Below are 18,923 nucleotides of genomic sequence, written 5' to 3'. Positions count from 1 at the left end.
TTTCAATTTTATAACAGGAGAAATTGTAAACTTTTGTTGAGTTTCGCTAGTCCCGATTAGAATTACCTGATTTAGCCAGTGGTCGGAAACTTTGATAAAGCCCAAAATTTTCTTATCGCAATTTGGGAAAAGAATATCATTATATTCAGATAAAATAAATACTGAGAGAATTCTCACATGGATGTATGATACATTTATCCTTCGACTGCTTTTAAGCTTTTTTTGTGTGTGTATTGATATCATATTGCTGTGACATATTTCTATAACAAAGACATGACCCAAGATATGCCAAAGGTTTTACTAGTGGGCCCTGGTGGCGTTGGAAGTGTCGTTGCCCTTGGAATTGACTATACAGGAAAAGCAGATCTTTCAATTGTGGTTAGAAGAGATTATCCAAAGGTCTCGAAGGATGGGTACGAATTTAAATCCATTGATTATGGTCATGTAACACACTGGAAACCTCACAATATCTTCCCTAATATTGAAGAAGCAATCCTCCCAGATAACGAGTACTATGACTTTGTTATCATTACTACAAAATCCCTCCCGGATATAGTGAAAATGGAAGATGTGATTGAGAAGGTCATTACTCCCAGGAAAACCACAATTGTGCTCATTCAAAATGGATTTGGGATTGAACGTCCATTTTTAAAAAAGTATCCAAAGAATATTTGCCTTTCGGGAGTTTCGCACATTGGATCACATAACTTTAATGGTGTCATTCATCAAACACAACACGATCGCTGCTTTATTAGTTGCTTTTTCAATGAGGCGATTCCTTTAGATATTCAAAAATTGAAAGCTGAAGAGTTCATCACCCTCTACAGCAATGCAAAAAATGCGGTATCATACTACCCCGACGTCAAGAAATACAGATACATGAAATTGGTGTATAATGCAGCGATGAATACCACATGTGCACTTACAAGGGTTGACACCGGAAGATTAGAAGTTGCAGGCACAAATGATTCAATTTGTGTTCCTGCTATGCATGAAGTTATCGATGTGGCCGAGAAGGACGGAGTTAAGCTTCCTGAAGGAATCATCAACAAAGTTATTCATTCTGATGATGGAGATTGGTATGAACCTTCAATGTTGATAGATGTCAAGAAAGGTAATCCAATTGAACTTGAAGTAATTCTAGGTAATCTACTTATAAGAGCAGGAGAATTGGATGTGCAAACACCAACATTAACTCTTTTATATAATCTTTTGAAGGCGGTCCAGCTAAAGCTAAGGGAGGGAAAAGGTCAAGTCAAGTTACCAGAAAAGAGACCCATCACCGACAAGTATTATTCCTGATATTTTATTTATTGCAATGATCTAATAATAAGAAAGATGAATAGCTATTGAGATCTGAATGTAGTACTTTTGAGTGGTGCACGTAATCGTATTCATTGGATATGCTACCAAGAAACCACTTTTGAACGGCATTGATGAGAAAATGAAACTTTTCATTTTAACAGTACTCGCTATAAAAGCAGACAAACAACTCTTGGTTGGAAGAGGCTGTGCCACAATTCAAACCACTTTATTCATCAAAGATAATGTACTGATTTTATGAATGATCAAAGGAAACTTATCGCTGATTGTATATGTATAACAATGGACAAAAATAATAATAGGTCTCGATGCCACCACGGTATATATTTGGGCTCAAATTCTTACATTTTGGGTTTGTAGAATCATGACAAACGATGTATGTTGAGTGTAGACATATCAATACAAGTGTATACAATATTACAATATTTATACCTTTGCGCTGGAACATAAATTGTAGAGAAAACAGATAACCACAAATTCCCAGCTAACTGGATCTTGTAAAAAGGATTATTCTCTGAACTTTTGCAGACTAAAAAGATTCAACGAATATTGCAATCGTTCATTTGCTTTAGCACATGATGTCGAAAAGTAGATGTTTTAAGCTTTTTTGACTTGTGGGGAAGTATTCAAAACAACGGTAGGAAGAGTAAATTGCACACATGCTTATGTTTTCGCTCACAGAACAGGAAATAATTTATTTTGCTCTCCGACGAATGTAACGTCCGCAATTTTGTTTACATCGACGATTGCCAAGTTTTACGTGTTATCTATCGTTCGCTCCCATTTCGGGGCTTTTTTCCGAGATAAACCGACCCTTATCATTCCTCTAAAAAAAGTGCCACTTGGATTCGCGGACACAACCACATAAAAGGAAATTTCCGTACCAAGAACTCCGAGTCTCAGTCAAATTAATTATGCGTCCTGGGGTAATTTCATCAAATTTCATTTATGGAAATGGGCTGAGATGCGGGTACGGCTTTCCGCATTTGATTGCAATTGCTCTACATGTTGTGAAATAATACTAATCAGGTGTGGATACAGTAATTTTATTAAAAAGAAACTAGAGCCTTAGGGTGTACAAAGTTCTTTTATGCTAAGCCCAAATAAAGCGCAACGAGGGAAACAGTACTTAGGTTATATGCTGCAAGTAACAGTCGTTGACTGCTAGTTTTTAATTTAGTTTTATTTTATTATCTAAAGAACAATTTTGAGCTTAGCAGTCTTTCATTCGTCGGTGGTTGATCTTTCCATTTATCTTTAATTTAATCCTCTCGTTTTCTACTTTGGCACTATATTAGAAAAAAATGCTATTGTTCGTACTTGCTGGGTAGATGTTTTTTTTTGTATATCTGCTGAAATCTTATCGGTAAAAATTTCTATAGTCGACTGCCATTCGTTCGCCAATTACTATACTTCGCACTGAACAATAGGAAATATTGAAAAACAATTGGGTGACCGAATTTCTATGCAGTCGGGAAACTTCAAATATCATGGATTCCGTCTTTTAAGATACCCACCAAAAGCAGAACAAAGCGTTAACGTGCTTACAATATATATATATGATGACATATTTTATGAAGCTCAAGTACCAATAAAGTTTGAATGTAAATAAAATTGCTGAGAGAGAATCTCTCTTGATCTAATGCATTTTAGAGAAGTCCGGCAATCAACATACGGCTAGAGGTAGAAATATACATGAAACAACTTTGCGACGGTCAGACGAGATTTAGGGTCTTAAAATCCACAGAATCAAAGTCTGCATACGATGCGTCTTGCTCTGTTGGGTTATCTGTACTCGGTCCATCCTCTGAATCTTCAAAATTAGCGTCAAATATTCAAAATATATGTACTGATACCAACAGTGGAGGCCCAGGAAAGGTGGTAGGGAGCATGATGGTACTTAATTCATCTACAAGTTTAAGTCCAGTTATGCCGACAGCTATGAAGCCAAAAAGACACAGACGCTCCTCTAAACATCAAATGGCAGCATGTTGCAATTGCAAGAGGCGAAGGAAGAAGTGTGACGGTAAATATCCGATTTGCTCAGGCTGCAAAAGGCTAGGCTTGGAGTGTACAATAATATATGCACCTACTGGTAGGGAAATTAAACGGAATTATATTGATTTGCTAGAGGGCAAGTTAACAAAACTGGAAAATTTATTGAGGGAAAAGTCCAGAAGTGATGCCTCATCTATTTGTAAGGATGATTTGACTACTGAGCATTCGGATGGCGCAACAATGAAAGGTGATGAAAATAACCTTATGGGGATGTCGATTCCGTCCGTAAAGATGAATTCTTTATCATTCTCTAAAACCGAGCTGACATCACCTATGTCAATTACGGGATCAAGCAGCAGCGTTGAAGCGAGCAAGAATAACAATGATTTCCTTGAGCAAGTTGGAATGATAACTGTGGGTTCAGAGGAAGATCCTAGATACGTAGGTGAAACCAGTGCTTATTCGATCGCACGAGCAATATCCAAGTCAATATACTTCTTCGATGATATTGGCTTCTATCAAAGCGAGAACAAACTCCCTAAAGATATACATATTCAAAATCCGACATCAAAGACTCCTTTTTTAATGCCATCAGCCACTGCCGCAAATGCCTATCTCAAGGCTTATAAAAATACAATTCAATGTCAATACCCATACCTGGACTGGGATGAGGTCCTGAAATGGTTTGACAATGTCATCAAGAATGGTGATAAATCGAAGAGTAAGACAGCCAAGTTCTTTATCTATATGATCTTTGCTATAGGTTCTCAACTGCTGAATCCGCTTTCAGGGCATACAAAAATGATGAGAATGTATTATGATAAAGCATTTGAAAATCTTGACCACATGATTCACCACAACACCATTCACACCATTCAAGCTTACCTCATGCTAACTCAATTCGCTCAGGGAATGCCTGCTGGAGCATCTGTTTGGGAAGCAACTGGAATGGCTATTCGTTCTGCAGTTGCCCTTGGTCTTCATCGTGGTCAGACTACAGATATCATTTCCAGGCAAGAACTGTCTTCGGAAGAAATTACGAAAAGGGAAGAACTGAGAGCTCGTGTGTTCTGGTCAGCCTACGGAATCGAAAGAGTTAACGGGCTAATTCTAGGACGCCCTTTTAGTATATCTGACGTCGATATTGATCTTCCGATGCCAGAAGAGACGCCAGAAACACAAATTGGATGCCAGGTTATTAAGCTTCGCAGAATTCAATCCAGTATTTCCACATTTATATATAAACCAGAACGTTTGATTGGAACGAAGGAGGAATTGGAATGTACTCGTGTTCAAATTGTTTTGGAGTTGAACGATTGGGTAAAGAATTTTTCTTATGAGAAGCGGGCTAGAAGTGCATTCCAATCCAATAACTGGGCTATAATTTCATACCATAACTCTATGACCGTTCTTCTAAGACCGATCATAATTAAGATATCAAAAACTGGGGTTCAGTCAAGCTCAAATGACTTGGAATGGTTCCGTACATTTGCTAGAAGTACGGCTGCAATTTGTTTAAACTACAAGAAGTTATATGAAAAGGGACTTTTCCGATTTATGTGGATGAGTGTTCACTGTTGTTTCGTTGCCGGCATTTCATTTATTTACTCAATTTGGCTCGATAGGAAACTTCACGTCCTAAAATGGGAAAAATGTAATATTATAAATAGGACTATTGGTGCGTGCAGCGATATTCTTCACGTTGCTGCGGACCATTGGAAGAGTGCGGAAGTTTTTGAAGAAACATTTCAAAGGTTAGTGAATGTCGTTAAAAATTCATTTGGAGATAACGGGATGACACCACCTTCTGAGAAAGATGACAATACAAACGAAAATTTTAATTTTGGATACGGTTTGAATACTATGGTTAGCGATTTGAAGGAACCCCAAAATTCAGTGATGATAAAACACGAAACTCACGTTTATTCTTTGGATACCATGAAAGTTGACGAAGGCACTGAAGGTACTGGTCCCGATTTTGATTCTGCAAATTTCAATATTGATAGCACAGCCTTCAAATGCGATGATATACCTACCGTCAGCCAAAATAACTTCAGTGATGTACCACTAGACGGGCTCTTAAAGTATTTTGAGATATCTGGTGGTTCATTTATTCAAAATGTATTCAATGAATTAAAGCAGGAGTCTCTCAATAAATAGATTACTTGTTTTGACCTTTCACTTTGCATTTATGAAAACATGTTTGTTTTTTGACTTTTTAAATTTGGCATTACTGTTGAAACTTTGTACATCAATAAGAGATCAAGGTTAAGATCATAAAAAAGAATGTATAAAAAAATAAAGGCATAAAGACAAGCAACAGGCGTAAAAACAAAAATTGTACATGCTGCTCTTTAAGCAGTGTTGGCTATGAGGTTTCACCATGACTTATGTTTTGAAACTAAATACATAAGTTACATGAGAAGATCAAATATGGCAGTACTTAGTATCATTTCAGTAATCATATCGAATGGGCTATAAGACATTAGGCGATATTTTCGCTTATTGATAACAACTCTAAGAACGGAAAATGAATGTCTTACTATACAGGACATAGATACACGATTTTTCGCTCAATTAAATGGAAGCAAGATCCAAGTACATACTTCAGGATTACAGTTTATTTTAAAAAGCAAATTAATTAATTTAAACACCAATATTTAAGCAACATACACAGACTCCTTATCCAATATCACCTGAATCTCATGAACCATCTTGCTGAATGTTTTACCGGACCCGCTTGTACAAGTAAAAACCAGCTCAGACTGAGCATCAGGTTTCAAATCATCCTCGACTTGAAGTACCCTGCAAGAGAATTTGCATGGCTTCACACCCATTGCATTATGCTTAGCAACTGCAGCATTAATGCGACGGAAATTCTCATCGTAATCCAAGTGTGTTATACCATGATGTCTCCAATTGAAGAAAAGTGATTTCATTGCATCATACAACTCCTGCGTACCCAACTTCGTCTGAATCACCTGCTTGGCTTCGGTATCTCCAGAGAAAATACGTTTGAACAGCAATGAAATGGAACTTTTCCTCTTTGTGTCCTTATCAGGCTCATCCTCCTTTTCATGGCTCTTTCTAGAGAATCTCCTAAAGAAAGATGTCTTTCTAGTATTCTTTATCTCGGGCCTATTTCCGTTTATTGGCCTCAATGCTGCTCTTTGAGCTTCTTTTTTTGGAACTCTGCTTTCAGAGTCTTTACCAGCAATCACCTTTTTCGTCTCAGCAGCTGGAACAGCAGGAAGAGAGCTTTTTTCTTTACTCTTAGTCATTCCTGTACTTGCAGCTTGGGCTTTTGATTCAACAGCGTTTTCCTCAGTGTTCTTCGCCAAATCAGACTTTGAATTTCGTGAAATTTCTTTTTTTAGAGGTGATCCAGGTATTTCAGGGAGATGCATTCCCTTATAAGCATTCGCATCATCTGAGTGATTTGAGATAAGAGAGTTGTGCGAGGAGTTATAAGCAAGATTTGGCTTACTGGTGACCAACTTTGATTGTGATTTTTTGTCAACAAAGCAAAGATCATCTGTAGCGCCGGAGGCACGTTTCTGTTTAGGATCATCCAAACGAAGATTCATGTCAACGGTGTCATCAAGAGCATCATCAAGTTGTGGATCGTCATTGTCGACATTCTCACATTCATCTTCCTCTTCAATTGCTGGGCTTCTCCTAATAGTATCATCAGAATCACCACCCATTTCATCATCCTCATTCCCCTCGTCAAATTGGGGTCCCACATCGATATCCTGCAAAAGCATACTAAGTCGACTCATCCTGGAGGTTGATTTTCTAAATGCTGCAGATTTGGATTTGCTCATTTCATCATCAAGTTCCCTAACGTACTGACTGAGGCGACTCGAGGAATTCAAAGCAGAATATATGGAAAGAACGCTGTACCTATTTTCATTTGGAAATGCCTTTGACTTACGAGCAACCTGTGGAATAACAACATCACTGATTCTTGTTGGAATCCTCGAACCTCTAGCAGACGAAAAATGACGAGCAGGCTTATCATACGATTTATCAACATCAACACTCCGCCTAAGGCTTTCTCTGCGCTCCACAGTAGATTTCAAATCATGACGCTCATCATCGTCGTCCGTTCTATCATCATCACCCTCACTTCTCTCACCACTTTCGTCAGCCTGTTGAATATCAGCGTTAGCTTTGGCCTGTGCTGCCTCCTTTTGCTCCTCCTCCTCTTTTCTCTTTTTTTCAGCTTCCTTTCTCCTCTTTTCTTCCAAAGCAGCCTCCTTCTTTTCCAACGCAAGCTTCTCCACTGTGACCTCATATCTGTGATATGCGTTATATCTCGGATCCAACCGTGAAACAGGCTTAGGAGGTGCAGAAATCGCCGTTCTACCTAGCACATGTTCAGCATCAAAGTCAGAAGCTGCTCTACGTTTATTACCTTGAACATCTTCAGACTGCAAAATCTGAGAGATCCTATCTAGAGGTGTCGAATACGCTCTCTTTGAATTTTCGGACCTTTTACCACCCCTCTTTTCAAGATACATACTTAGACGGCGAGAAGAATTATGCTTGGTGATCACAGATCTCCTCTTGGAAGTAGTAGATAATCTCTTCAACTTGGACATTCTCCTGCTTGCTCTTCTGCTTCTTCTCTTATCCTGTTCATGCGGACTGTTCAACACTATGGCATTAATGGTGGCCATAGAATCAGAAGTAGGAATTGCGGTATTTGATTTGCTTTCAGTTCCAAACAATGCATCACAGAGCTTGCCAAAGTCGGTTGATGTGCGCTTACCATAATCCTCCACTTTCTTCTTACTTCCTTCCTCAACCGATGCCAATTGTGCATATGCAGAAAGAACTTTGGACGTTATTGAATTCTTTAGTGCCGACTCATTCTCATTATTAACAGAGGTGGATGTATCTCCAGTAGTGTTCTGGACAGATACACTTGTTTCCGAGCCACTCTGTAATATATTGGAATCGCTGAAAGCCATGGAATTCCTGGATTTTTTCATAGCATTATGAGTTGTGTCCAAGGATCTATTGGCAGAACCCGACACTGACCTTTCCAACATGTATGATGATTTAACGGCTGCATCAACATCGACAACCGTACCTGCTTCACCGGCAGCCATAGAAGATTTCGCATCGGCTGTAACAGTACTATCGTTCTCGCAAAGTGTCAGTGACTTCCGTTTCAATGTCGACAAACTTTGCCTCTGAGAATTGTTCAAAGAAGAATTGTCGGCAGCTGCCTGTGGATCGGTGGAAGTGTCTTTCTGAAGGTATTTGTCATATGTCGCTCCTTCGGGAAGTGGCGGAATCGAGGCAGATCTAATAAATGAATTTCTTCTGGATGGGTTAGACAAATTATTCACTAAACTATTGCTGGATGTGCTTCTACTAGATCCACTAGTAGAGGCCCCAGGTCTGTGTGAATGAATGTTTTGGAAAGACACTGGTCTGTTGTGGGCAGAAGAAGCGGTAAATGAATTTGCAAACGAGCTCTTAGACCGGCTTTTCGAATGCCGACTACTGCCTGCACCACTACTCATTGCGGATCTAGCCGGACTCGATGTAATTTTGGAAATCATAGAACTACTTCTCACGAGTGAATTTCCGCCCCTGTCAATATGATCATGACGATAACGCAGGAGAAGGGAGTAGAATGTCTTTTCCGAGTTCTGCTCAGGACTTAAAAGAGCTTTCACAATGTCATCTTTAGATCTTCCGTGCCATAATGTAACCAAATTGCGAATGATGTGCTTATCTATACCATCAGCGGACTTGGCCACAGGTTGGGATGCTGCCTCTGGGGCAGGAAGACTGTTGTAATCGGCAAGATCTTCAGGTCCTCCGAAATATTTCAATAGCAAAGGATGGTATAAGATATCGCGAGTCTTGATTCTCTTCTCTGGATCAACTGTAAGCATCTTGGAGATCAAATCACGAGCTTCAGTAGAAAGATCTTCGACAATTTCGTAGTGACCCCTTTGAACCTTGAGCAAGAGGTCTCTAATATTTTCGTCGTCAAATGGAAGTCGACCGGTTAAAAGTGCAAATAGGATAACACCGCAAGACCAGACATCAGATGCAGAGCCATGATAGCGAAGTCCAGAAACAATTTCTGGAGCTGCATAATGAGGTGAGCCACACGATGTTTCCAAAAGTCTATCTTTGGACTCCAGAGCAGCCATTCCAAAATCGGCAATCTTGATGTTATAATCACGATCCAGAAGTAAGTTTTCTGGCTTCAGGTCTCTATGGCAGATACCCAAGCTGTGACAATATGAGGCTCCGAGAATAATTTGCCTGAAAAAGGCAACAGCCGTTCTTTCAGGAAGCGGACCACTTTCAACAAGCAAGTCAAACAATTCACCACCTTCCACATATTCAAGAACCAAGTAAAGTGCCTTCTCTGTTTCCCAGACGTCGTACAGTCTAAGAACATTTGGATGATTCAATAGCTTCATGATAATTATTTCACGTTCAATACCGTAGCTGAGTCCAGCAGAGTCGCAATCTCTATCAGAAGCAGGCTCCGAGTTCCTTGCCGCATTAAGAGTAGATTTGGACACGACTTTAACGGCAGCCTTCTCACCTGTCTGGCTGTTTGTTGCTAGGAAAACACGGCTTGTTGCACCCTTTCCCAAAGTTGTTCCTAGTTTCCATGGGCCTATCTTCACCAGATGTCTGGTTCTTGGGGTTGGTGGCATGCCACTAGTTCTTGTGTTTGTTCCCCTAAGTGCGTTTGTGGAGACATATGAGGAAGCAAATGATTCCTGTCTTGAATGAACAGATGTCATTTTTTGGCGATTCGTAGAAATTTGCGAAGTAATTCCAAAGTGAAAATAAAAGAGGGCGTAACTTTGAATGATTGAAAGATATTTGAATGCAACTCAAGCGTTTTCTCTTTGCCGTTGAAAGAACTGTACGAGTTATCTAAATGAATGAAGAAAGGAAACAAAGAGGCAAGTTCGAAGAAGATGAAAAGCGAATGAAAAGTATGAGTTGGTTAAAAAGCTTCAAAAACGACGTGTCGACCAGTTGTTGCTTGTAGAGTATGAACAGGTCTAAAAATATAACCTATGAACAAGCCTACAGTTGTAAATGAGAATGATTTATAAGGAAAAAGAAAGCCTTATTAGTCAAGATTTGTTGAAATAGAAAAAAAAGCGGCATAGTAATAAAGTAACACATCCATCCATGGACATGCGTTGGGAAACAAATTTTTTGTCTTGATGCAGGCAGGAAAATAAGGAACAGCCTTGTAAATGCAGATGAAAAAACGCCAAATTTAGGTAAAAGGAAAACACACATTTTTTTAAAGGGGCTGGCTAATTATTGAGGACGCGAACATTCTTATTGTAGTGGAATATTCAAGCGCGTTTTTGGATAATTATATCCCTTTTCACAATCCGAAGTTCGCGTCGCCCACTCCTTTGGCGAATGCAATTCCTTTTTGGGATCAATTACTTGCAGAATTCAGCTTTCGCTTGTATGGAAAGCTAGCGCTGAAAATTTAAAAAAAAACTTTTTTTACTCGGCGATTACCCCTCCAACCAAATGAATGTAAGGATGTATTATGCTACAATTAAGAAACCAAATTTATGTTTTTCATATTACTTCACACTAAAAATAAAGACTAAGTATTCAACACATTAGCAATACGGAAATAATACACAACTAAAAACGGGGTATAATGACAGCGTTAGCTCCACTATCCATTGATCAGAAATAGAAATCCGTGAAATAAGATTAATAGTATCCATCTCAAACTAAGAAGGTAAAGCAAAACCGGAGAGAAACGCCTCAGTTAATGTAAAGGCGAACGCTGCCTTAATGGCCGAATCTCCCTAATAAAAAGCCCCTCCAACTTGCTCTCTATGAGCCTCTATCAAGTCACCATCCTCCATGTCCAAGCTCTCTGGAGTGGAATCTGGTGTCAACCTCTGACCTTCATATAAAAATCTCAAACTTTCGACACTTTTGCCCTGTCTCTTGCAAAAGGCTTCCATTAATCTCTTCAAAGGAGTCGTTCTTTTGATCTTAAAAAAGACCTCTGAGCTTCCATCTGTAACCTTAAGGTTGATGTGACTGTCCTTTGGCTCTGACTTTGGTTCTTCAGACATAATTGATTAAATCTTTTTGAAAACAAATAGTTAGTATATCAAGAAGCTGAAGCAGTGTAATATGTATTAAACGGTTAATTTTATGTACCATTATAAAACATCTATTGTAAATATTCAATGTTAAACTTTAAACGACAAAAGCAAACATGCAAGTGATAACAAAATGATTCTTCTTTCATCGTAATCATCACATTGTGGAATCTTATTAACTTACCTAAAAAATCTAAACTTGGCTGTTGTTTCACAGGAGAAACGGTAGACCTACTTTAGAAGTATTTACACTGACTTCAGAAGTTTTGTGGCAATTAAGTTCAAATGTTTTTTACTTTATTTTTTTTTTTTTGATTTCGGCCCTTAATGAGACTGAACTTCGCGTTAATGAACGCTTCGAAAAAGAAGAAAAAAAAAGAGTCCGGTACAATCAAAAGCTTATTTGATGTACGGATGCATACTAAACTAGTTCGTCATTAATACTCAGGCTTTGAAATCACAGAAAGGAAGTCTATAAGTGTAGCAAAATTTATGGCTATATACTTCATTCATGTACACAAAGCACACAAAAGTATATTATACCACTAAAGAGGAATATCATTGTAAGAATTCATAACTTGATAATCAGAAAACTTTGTTTCAGAGGAATGATAACCAAAGATCGACCGGAAAAACTGACAGTAAATGAATGTAGAGACAGCAAAACCAATGAAACTGCCCAAAGATATGTCAATAAAATCATGCCTATAATCTTGCGATCTGCTTAGACTGATTTGAAGAGCACATCCAATCGGTACGAGGTTTACTAACTGAAGAAGATGAAACCTATGGTACTTGCTATTTTGAGAAGGATTTGCAATAGGGTCAATATCTTGATCCAGCGGCGAATGAAGATGCAATTGGCCGGAAATCCAAAGATTCAAGAAATTAAAGCCACACCAAGCAAAAGATGAATGACCAGAAGGACACGATTTAAAACCATCTTTAAATAAAATCTCGCCCAATGGTTTGGAACAGATGGTTTCATTGTAAACTTTGCCAATTAAAGCCGCAGATGAATCTATGGTTGGGCCACAACGCTCAAGAAAATCAGGTCTCAATTTTCCAATTCGTAGTTTCAAAAACTCCGTCACAAATCCATTGATGCCCATTGCTAGAAAGAACGCAAGCGTGGTAATATGAATAACGTGTGCGTATTTGGGGGTGTTTTGTTCTCCTCCGAATAAATGCTTAAGCAAAGATATCCAAATCATTACAACATATGGAACAATAACGGCAGAAAGCCACAAATTTGTGTCATTAAATCTTTCATGATATGAAAATGGATAACTTATTGACGGGTCACTTAATACGAAATGCCGCTTAAACGGTTCGCAAGTCAACTCCATGATGAAACTGATTGCAAAGATCGCACCTGTTACAATCCATGTTGGAATATAGGCCTTCAGGTATTCACCACAATTTTCCAAAGGAGAAAAAGAGAGCATATTCCCCGTTTATCTTAGCCCAATATACAATTTTCTGTCCTACCGGTTATAATCTAAACATTGCTACTTGAGTCAATTAAATCAAAATAGAGGAGAGGTCGAAAAAAAGAAAGAAATCGTTCTTGGCAGGGGTTTTTCCGTACATCAGCTGGTACGTTTTTTGCTATCTCGGATCTTAGGATGCACGGATGCACATATGGGAGTCGTCACAATCATTCGGTGTTATATTGCTTATGTATGGTATTGAACGCAGTCATTATTTAATAAGCACAACCAAGTTTAATGGCACACCATTAAGAAGTATGCAAACTAAACTCAATCTTGTTGGCATTTTCTCAATCCGACTATTGTCAACAAAAGCTCAAGGTGACAGTAATAATGTTAGACAATGGTTACAGAATCTCAAACCAGACAAAAGCTTATTGAGACATTTTAAAGTCACATATACGCACTCTTCCGGGAAAGGGGGAGAGCATGTGAACAAAACAGATACAAAGGCACAAATGAGTATGAGTAGTTCCTCATGGTACAGATCAAGAGGAAGTTGGATGAATGAGAATGCCTTTGACGAAATTATGAAAAATTATATCAATAAAGATACTCCGGTCAAAAAGAGGTTCCCATATTTCACCATTTCCGGAGATATACTAGTAGAAAGTCAGCTGACAAGATATCGGGATAAGAATTTGCAGGATTGTCTTGATAAATTTGTTCATGCTGTTCGACAATGTGGTGAACCCAGACAGAGGCAATCTGAGACAACAAAGAGAACTTGGGCACGATATCGAAAGGTTGAGAATGAAAAACGATTGCACACTAAAAAACACAGACAGGAAAATAAACAATTCAGAAAGAAGATATCATTGGGAGATCTTTAAATGCGGGCAAGATATTGAACGTACGCTAGCATGATCAAGTCTGCGTTGAAGCGGTTAAAAAAAAAAGAGTCCAAATAAAGCACTCTGCGATCGATTTCCTGGTGCCGTGGTGCTTTTTCTGGCATTACTGTCACAAGGAATATTTGAGTGACCCGTCCGGATCACGCATAATATTTATTTTCCAGGCGGGGAGGGGGAAAAATTTAAGGCGGCGGCGGGAAGAGGGAGAAAAAGAGAAACCAAGAACAACATGTTTCTTCGAATACGACACATACATATTACATGCAAACATCGACTCTAAATATATATATTCTTATATATATAGATATATGCTTTCTAGCAATCATAAATTAGCAATTTGATTATTTATTAGACAGAGTAGGATAAAAACCAGATGTCACAACAAGTCAATCCGCCAAGACCAAAGTCGGAGTCTTCAACTAAAAGCAATCCGGAAAATGATAACATAATGCTGGATTATCCGATAGTGTCAATTGCATATTGTGTTCGTTGCAAATGGATGCTTCGGGCAGCATGGTACCAACAGGAAATTCTTCAAACTTTCGCAAGCAAAGAAGATCCGGAAGCCACAGAGAAAGCAGGAGATGGTTTCTCGAAATTAACCATAAACTCTGTTCTCCTAAAGCCTTCACTTGTGGCCGGCACCTTCACCATAGCAATTAAGCCAAGAAGAGCAGATAACTGGACTGTTCTCTGGGATAGGAAGATGAACGGAGGCTTTCCGGATTCCAAGGTTGTTAAGCAGAAAATCAGGGACATTGTTAAGCCAGGTCTAAAAATGCGCCACTTAGATCGTCCAAGTGAAAGCTCAAACGGTTGCTTGATTAGCGGCGGTGGCGAAAGCTGCTCAAACAGGTCGTTGCCACCAACACAAGGCTCTGCAAACTCAAAATCATCGCAAGGGTCATCACTTGCACGGACAAAGACATTTACTGAAGAATGTTTGGAATGCACCAGAACATGGGAAGGTTGATTTAAATTAAGTATTTGATAGCGAACAGTGAAAGTCTTTTCGGGTTATCTTTGGTTTTCATTATCATAGTAATAGTACGAAGCATACCCATCATCTGATTCCGCTAAAAGACTTAATCCATATGAAGTCATCATGATCACCGTCACAAAAATGATCAATTTAAGTAAGACCGATCTAAGGTGCATTTTTCCAATTTGAATCCAGCCAAACTTGTGGGTCATTTCACGTTCACTGAACTTCTCACTTAAAGTTTTCAACAAGTCTTCTTGTTGTGCAATTCCGGAAGATAGCTTATTCACATACTGCGAAGGTGAACGATCGCTGAGTGTTTGCAGATGATGCTTGTAAATCGCGTTTAGTGCACTTAAGTATTTAACAAGCTTTTGATTAATGGCAAATTCCGTACTGTGGTCGAGATATCTGGATTTCCCATGAGAATCCCGAGTCTCTAACGCGTCTCGTAGTAGATGTATTCTTTTCGAGTATTCATCAATTTTTTTAGTATCATCCATATATCGTAACTTGTTAAGATTTGTGGTTTCTTCCAATATACTATCAGTCATACGTTTTGTTAGATTATCCCGATTTCTTTCTGTTGATTGGAAGGCTTCTTCGAAATTCATATCAAAGAGGGTTCTGAAAAGTTCCTTAAAGTCGCTTTTAGATACAAATAGTCCTGGGTTGCTTAACACTGTGTCAATCCAAAAAGAGCGATATTCATTTGATATTATGGGCCTGCCATATATTGCCTCAATTTGATCCAATAAATTAATGGTTTCCGGTAATTTCATTCGGGAATTTAAGCTCACTCTATCCCAAGCATTGTCCAAGATTTTGTCTGGCCTACACATTTAATCACTATCAGCGCACTTGCTTTCTTATTTCATTCAAAACAAAAATAACGAACTAAAACCTGTAAAACAACAACAACTGTGTTAACTATTTAGAGAAGGCAGTCACTAAAATTTAACGTTGAATGTATATTTCTATAATAGGCACAAAAGAAATACAAATTATACGGACCCCATAATTATACCGTTACATTTTTTCTATTTTATTTATTTACTTCTGAATTTTTTTTTCCCCGCAAGCGATCTCGTTCGGCTTCAGAAATCTTCTTTATTATGTTAATATACATCAAGCACCCAAGTTTATCCGGAGCAATCTCTCAACACGTAACGAGCAGTCTACTATGGCCACTTCATTCACGGGCTCCCACACTGGAATTTGTCTCACATAGAGACCCAGGTTTGCACGTGATATCATGGGGTCGTACGCGATAATAACTATTGGGGATTCACCATAAAGAAAAGAATTAGCATTACAATCACAAATGAGGACCTTCAATGCATAAATAATCCCCGGGATGCAACCTTTCTGAATTGGTCTTAACATGCTTCGGCCATTCAACTGACCATATTGCTTAAATTCAGAAGTCGGTATCCTTCGATTGCTAATGTTAACTCGAGAGGCTTCAAACTTGAGCTTAGCTTGGAACTTTTCTGGAATGAATTCGTTTGTGACAAATTTATTTAATAGTTCCCTTCTTCCAGCATAGAATATACGAAAGTATGTGCCAAAATATAATTTGCTCATTGTAGTTGGGGATCCCGAATTCAGATTACCGTTGTGCTTATTTATAAGAACGACAACTTTTTTGAACTCCACGTAAGGATTAATAAAAGAATATAAGAACTGCACGTTTATCCTAAAGTAGTCTATATTTGAATGCATATTTTTCATATATGTTGCTATAATATCCTCTTTTTCATCCCGATTGGCATAGTATGAGATTTCCCGTGGTTGAAATTGTTGAATAATTCGGCATACCAGATCCTCAAAGGGCTCTTCCGTGATTTCAATACTGCTGAATTCCAAGTTCCTTACCCGAAGCAAATTTTCAATGATATTTTGTGTTGCTTCTGTCCACTGTCTATCGCAGTATAATATGGATATCCTCCAGTTATCTGAAATATTGTGCCGTACAATGCTACATAATGTGTCATTCCACATTTTATTTTGGGGATAGCTTCCATCCTCAAAAACACGAACCCCGGCCATAGAAAGAAACGTCGGCTCTTTATACCAATCTAAATCATTATCGGGTGATCTGTCGGTTAATATTTGAATACTATCGCTATTGAAAAGTGAATAATTTGGTATAGGCGTTTCAAAAAGGCTGTGGTCAAACTTGAAAATATCCACACTCAAATTTCTGGAAAAATTATGTTTGACTTTATTTTGAGTCACATAACCTTGTGAAGACTGAAACTGTGCTGCGGAAATTTGTTTTCCTAGCCCCTCTCTTGATGTCATCGTGTTAAAATTACCTTTTTGCTTTTGTTACGTAGCCCTCGAGTGAATACAAATGCACCTAGCCCCTCATGAATACGCATTTTATTTCCTCGAAAGGAGTGCAAAGACCATCAAATTTACATGTAAGGATGTTAATTGAAAATTCGATGAAAAACAGCATGGGATTTTATTTATCATTGTGCCTGTTCTTCGGTGAATTTAACAATATAAAAGACAAGCAATAAACTATATAGGTGACATCCATTTCTATGATATTAAAGATATCCAAAAGTTAGTTCATAATTAATTGTTTTCTAAAGAATATTTTCCTGTACAGACACCTGCATTCTGTCATCGGTTTGGTTCTTCAATGAAACTTTATTTGTCCCATGCTCAAGAATTGTATAAATATGGGAAAAAATTTTTTCCAGTCTTTTTCATTTAACAGATATATGTTGAGCGTATATAAAGGCATCAAAGTTTCTTTAAAATTTTCAGCGTTCTCTCTTCTTTCACTTTCTCTGTTTTTATACGTGTCTCTAATTTATGAATTTTAATTATGCCAATGAGCTTAGATGCAATGTCGAACATTAGTTTTACAATAGGTACATTCTGTTCAGAAGAAAGAAGGCACCTTAGAGAAGTAATGTAAGTCACCTGCTAAAGAAATTCAAACCTAAAGATGATGATTGAGAATTAACGCATAGTTCAACTGATTTCTATGAAGAAAATATTTCCATCAATATAGTCTTTCACCCCTATCTGATTTTAGGCTTGAAATTTTTCTTTTGCAGGAAACGTGGTCCTTTTATTTGTTGTACATATGTTGAACTTAAGGGTTTTTATCTGGCTGTAAGGCATACATTTGGATCGGATAGAGTTCTCTTGGCATTCCTCTCTGCTTCATGGTTAAACATAAGTTCCAACCAGCTTGCTTGAAAAGTTTTTTAAAATGTAAATCCGAGCGAGTCTTGCTAAAATCGGTCGGATCGAAAATATCGTTCCCATGCAAATCAGTTGAGTTGTTTTCTTTAATAATCAATATGCCTCCTTCTTTCAGAGCTAACCGACAGTTGTCCATCCACTTTAAAAAATCATCGTCTGTAATGTGGCCGCAACACCATTGACACCATAACAAATGATACTTATGAGTCTTCTTTGGTACCCAATTCTGCATAGAAATTTGCAATATTTCGCCTATTTTCCCCTGTGCTTTTAGTATCCTTAACTCTTCATTCATTTTTACCACAAAGTTTTCGACCGGTTCAAGAAGATCCACTTGATCACAAATGTTTGATAGTAAATTTTTCGTCACCCGGCCAATGCCAGCTCCGAAGTCTATGCCGTATTTGGTTTCTTCTGATGTTTTAAGAAATTTTGTTTTCACTCTCCTATAAAAAATGAGCGATCCTACTATGTCAACTCTTGGAACGTTTGTTGTATCGCCATATCCACCAAGTACTCCATTAATACTAGGTTCTATACTTGACCAGTATTTAATTGCATCATCGTAACTAATAAGATCATCCGGAGCTGTCCGTTCCTTCTCTGTGGATAGTTTCAATGTCATCATTAGTTGCCCTTTTAAAATTCAAATGTAGTATGTCCAGGCTCAAATTTTAGTCAAGAAAGTTGGTTTATGACTACTTAGTAACTAGATGCTTTGAATCTCGGTAGTGTTATTGCCGATTAATGATGACGGACATCACAATAATTCAATAAAAATTTTACACATTTCTTGGCACGAGGAAATTTTCTATTAATGAATCCTAGTTTATGATTCAATTTCCATTTATGTACGATTGACGCGACTAATATCGACTTTTTTTTCCCGCCCACT

The 18,923-nt window shown here is 38.1% G+C and overlaps 9 protein-coding genes across 9 annotated transcripts; 3 read left to right on the top strand and 6 right to left on the bottom strand.

Annotated features, from left to right (window-relative positions):
• Positions 1–273: 273 nt before the first annotated feature.
• BRETT_001671 (uncharacterized protein) lies at positions 274–1,302 on the top strand (the record flags this gene model as incomplete). The annotated part of the gene is made up of 1 exon (XM_041280215.1): positions 274–1,302. The coding sequence occupies one exon, from the start codon at positions 274–276 to the stop codon at positions 1,300–1,302; it is 1,029 nt and encodes a 342-aa protein (XP_041135098.1).
• A 1,716-nt stretch (positions 1,303–3,018) lies between these two features.
• BRETT_001670 (uncharacterized protein) lies at positions 3,019–5,481 on the top strand (the record flags this gene model as incomplete). Its single annotated transcript, XM_041280214.1, has 1 exon — positions 3,019–5,481. One exon carries the CDS (start codon positions 3,019–3,021, stop codon positions 5,479–5,481), a length of 2,463 nt encoding a protein of 820 aa, XP_041135097.1.
• A 500-nt stretch (positions 5,482–5,981) lies between these two features.
• On the bottom strand, positions 5,982–10,112 carry BRETT_001669 (uncharacterized protein; the record flags this gene model as incomplete). The annotated part of the gene is made up of 1 exon (XM_041280213.1): positions 5,982–10,112. The coding sequence occupies one exon, from the start codon at positions 10,110–10,112 to the stop codon at positions 5,982–5,984; it is 4,131 nt and encodes a 1,376-aa protein (XP_041135096.1).
• Positions 10,113–11,162: 1,050 nt separating this feature from the next.
• SMT3 (SUMO protein smt3) lies at positions 11,163–11,438 on the bottom strand (the record flags this gene model as incomplete). Its single annotated transcript, XM_041280212.1, has 1 exon — positions 11,163–11,438. One exon carries the CDS (start codon positions 11,436–11,438, stop codon positions 11,163–11,165), a length of 276 nt encoding a protein of 91 aa, XP_041135095.1.
• A 575-nt stretch (positions 11,439–12,013) lies between these two features.
• BRETT_001667 (uncharacterized protein) lies at positions 12,014–12,916 on the bottom strand (the record flags this gene model as incomplete). Its single annotated transcript, XM_041280211.1, has 1 exon — positions 12,014–12,916. The coding sequence occupies one exon, from the start codon at positions 12,914–12,916 to the stop codon at positions 12,014–12,016; it is 903 nt and encodes a 300-aa protein (XP_041135094.1).
• A 1,272-nt stretch (positions 12,917–14,188) lies between these two features.
• On the top strand, positions 14,189–14,788 carry BRETT_001666 (uncharacterized protein; the record flags this gene model as incomplete). Its single annotated transcript, XM_041280210.1, has 1 exon — positions 14,189–14,788. The coding sequence occupies one exon, from the start codon at positions 14,189–14,191 to the stop codon at positions 14,786–14,788; it is 600 nt and encodes a 199-aa protein (XP_041135093.1).
• A 44-nt stretch (positions 14,789–14,832) lies between these two features.
• On the bottom strand, positions 14,833–15,639 carry BRETT_001665 (uncharacterized protein; the record flags this gene model as incomplete). Its single annotated transcript, XM_041280209.1, has 1 exon — positions 14,833–15,639. One exon carries the CDS (start codon positions 15,637–15,639, stop codon positions 14,833–14,835), a length of 807 nt encoding a protein of 268 aa, XP_041135092.1.
• Positions 15,640–15,925: 286 nt separating this feature from the next.
• On the bottom strand, positions 15,926–17,104 carry BRETT_001664 (uncharacterized protein; the record flags this gene model as incomplete). Its single annotated transcript, XM_041280208.1, has 1 exon — positions 15,926–17,104. The coding sequence occupies one exon, from the start codon at positions 17,102–17,104 to the stop codon at positions 15,926–15,928; it is 1,179 nt and encodes a 392-aa protein (XP_041135091.1).
• An 811-nt stretch (positions 17,105–17,915) lies between these two features.
• On the bottom strand, positions 17,916–18,653 carry BRETT_001663 (uncharacterized protein; the record flags this gene model as incomplete). Its single annotated transcript, XM_041280207.1, has 1 exon — positions 17,916–18,653. The coding sequence occupies one exon, from the start codon at positions 18,651–18,653 to the stop codon at positions 17,916–17,918; it is 738 nt and encodes a 245-aa protein (XP_041135090.1).
• Between the last annotated feature and the right edge of the window lie 270 nt (positions 18,654–18,923).

This window comes from Brettanomyces bruxellensis, chromosome 4 (assembly GCF_011074885.1).
Source record: "Brettanomyces bruxellensis chromosome 4, complete sequence".
NCBI lineage: Eukaryota > Fungi > Ascomycota > Pichiomycetes > Pichiales > Pichiaceae > Brettanomyces > Brettanomyces bruxellensis.
Note: the sequence above shows the minus strand (reverse complement) of the source record. Positions and strands in the feature narration are given on the sequence as shown.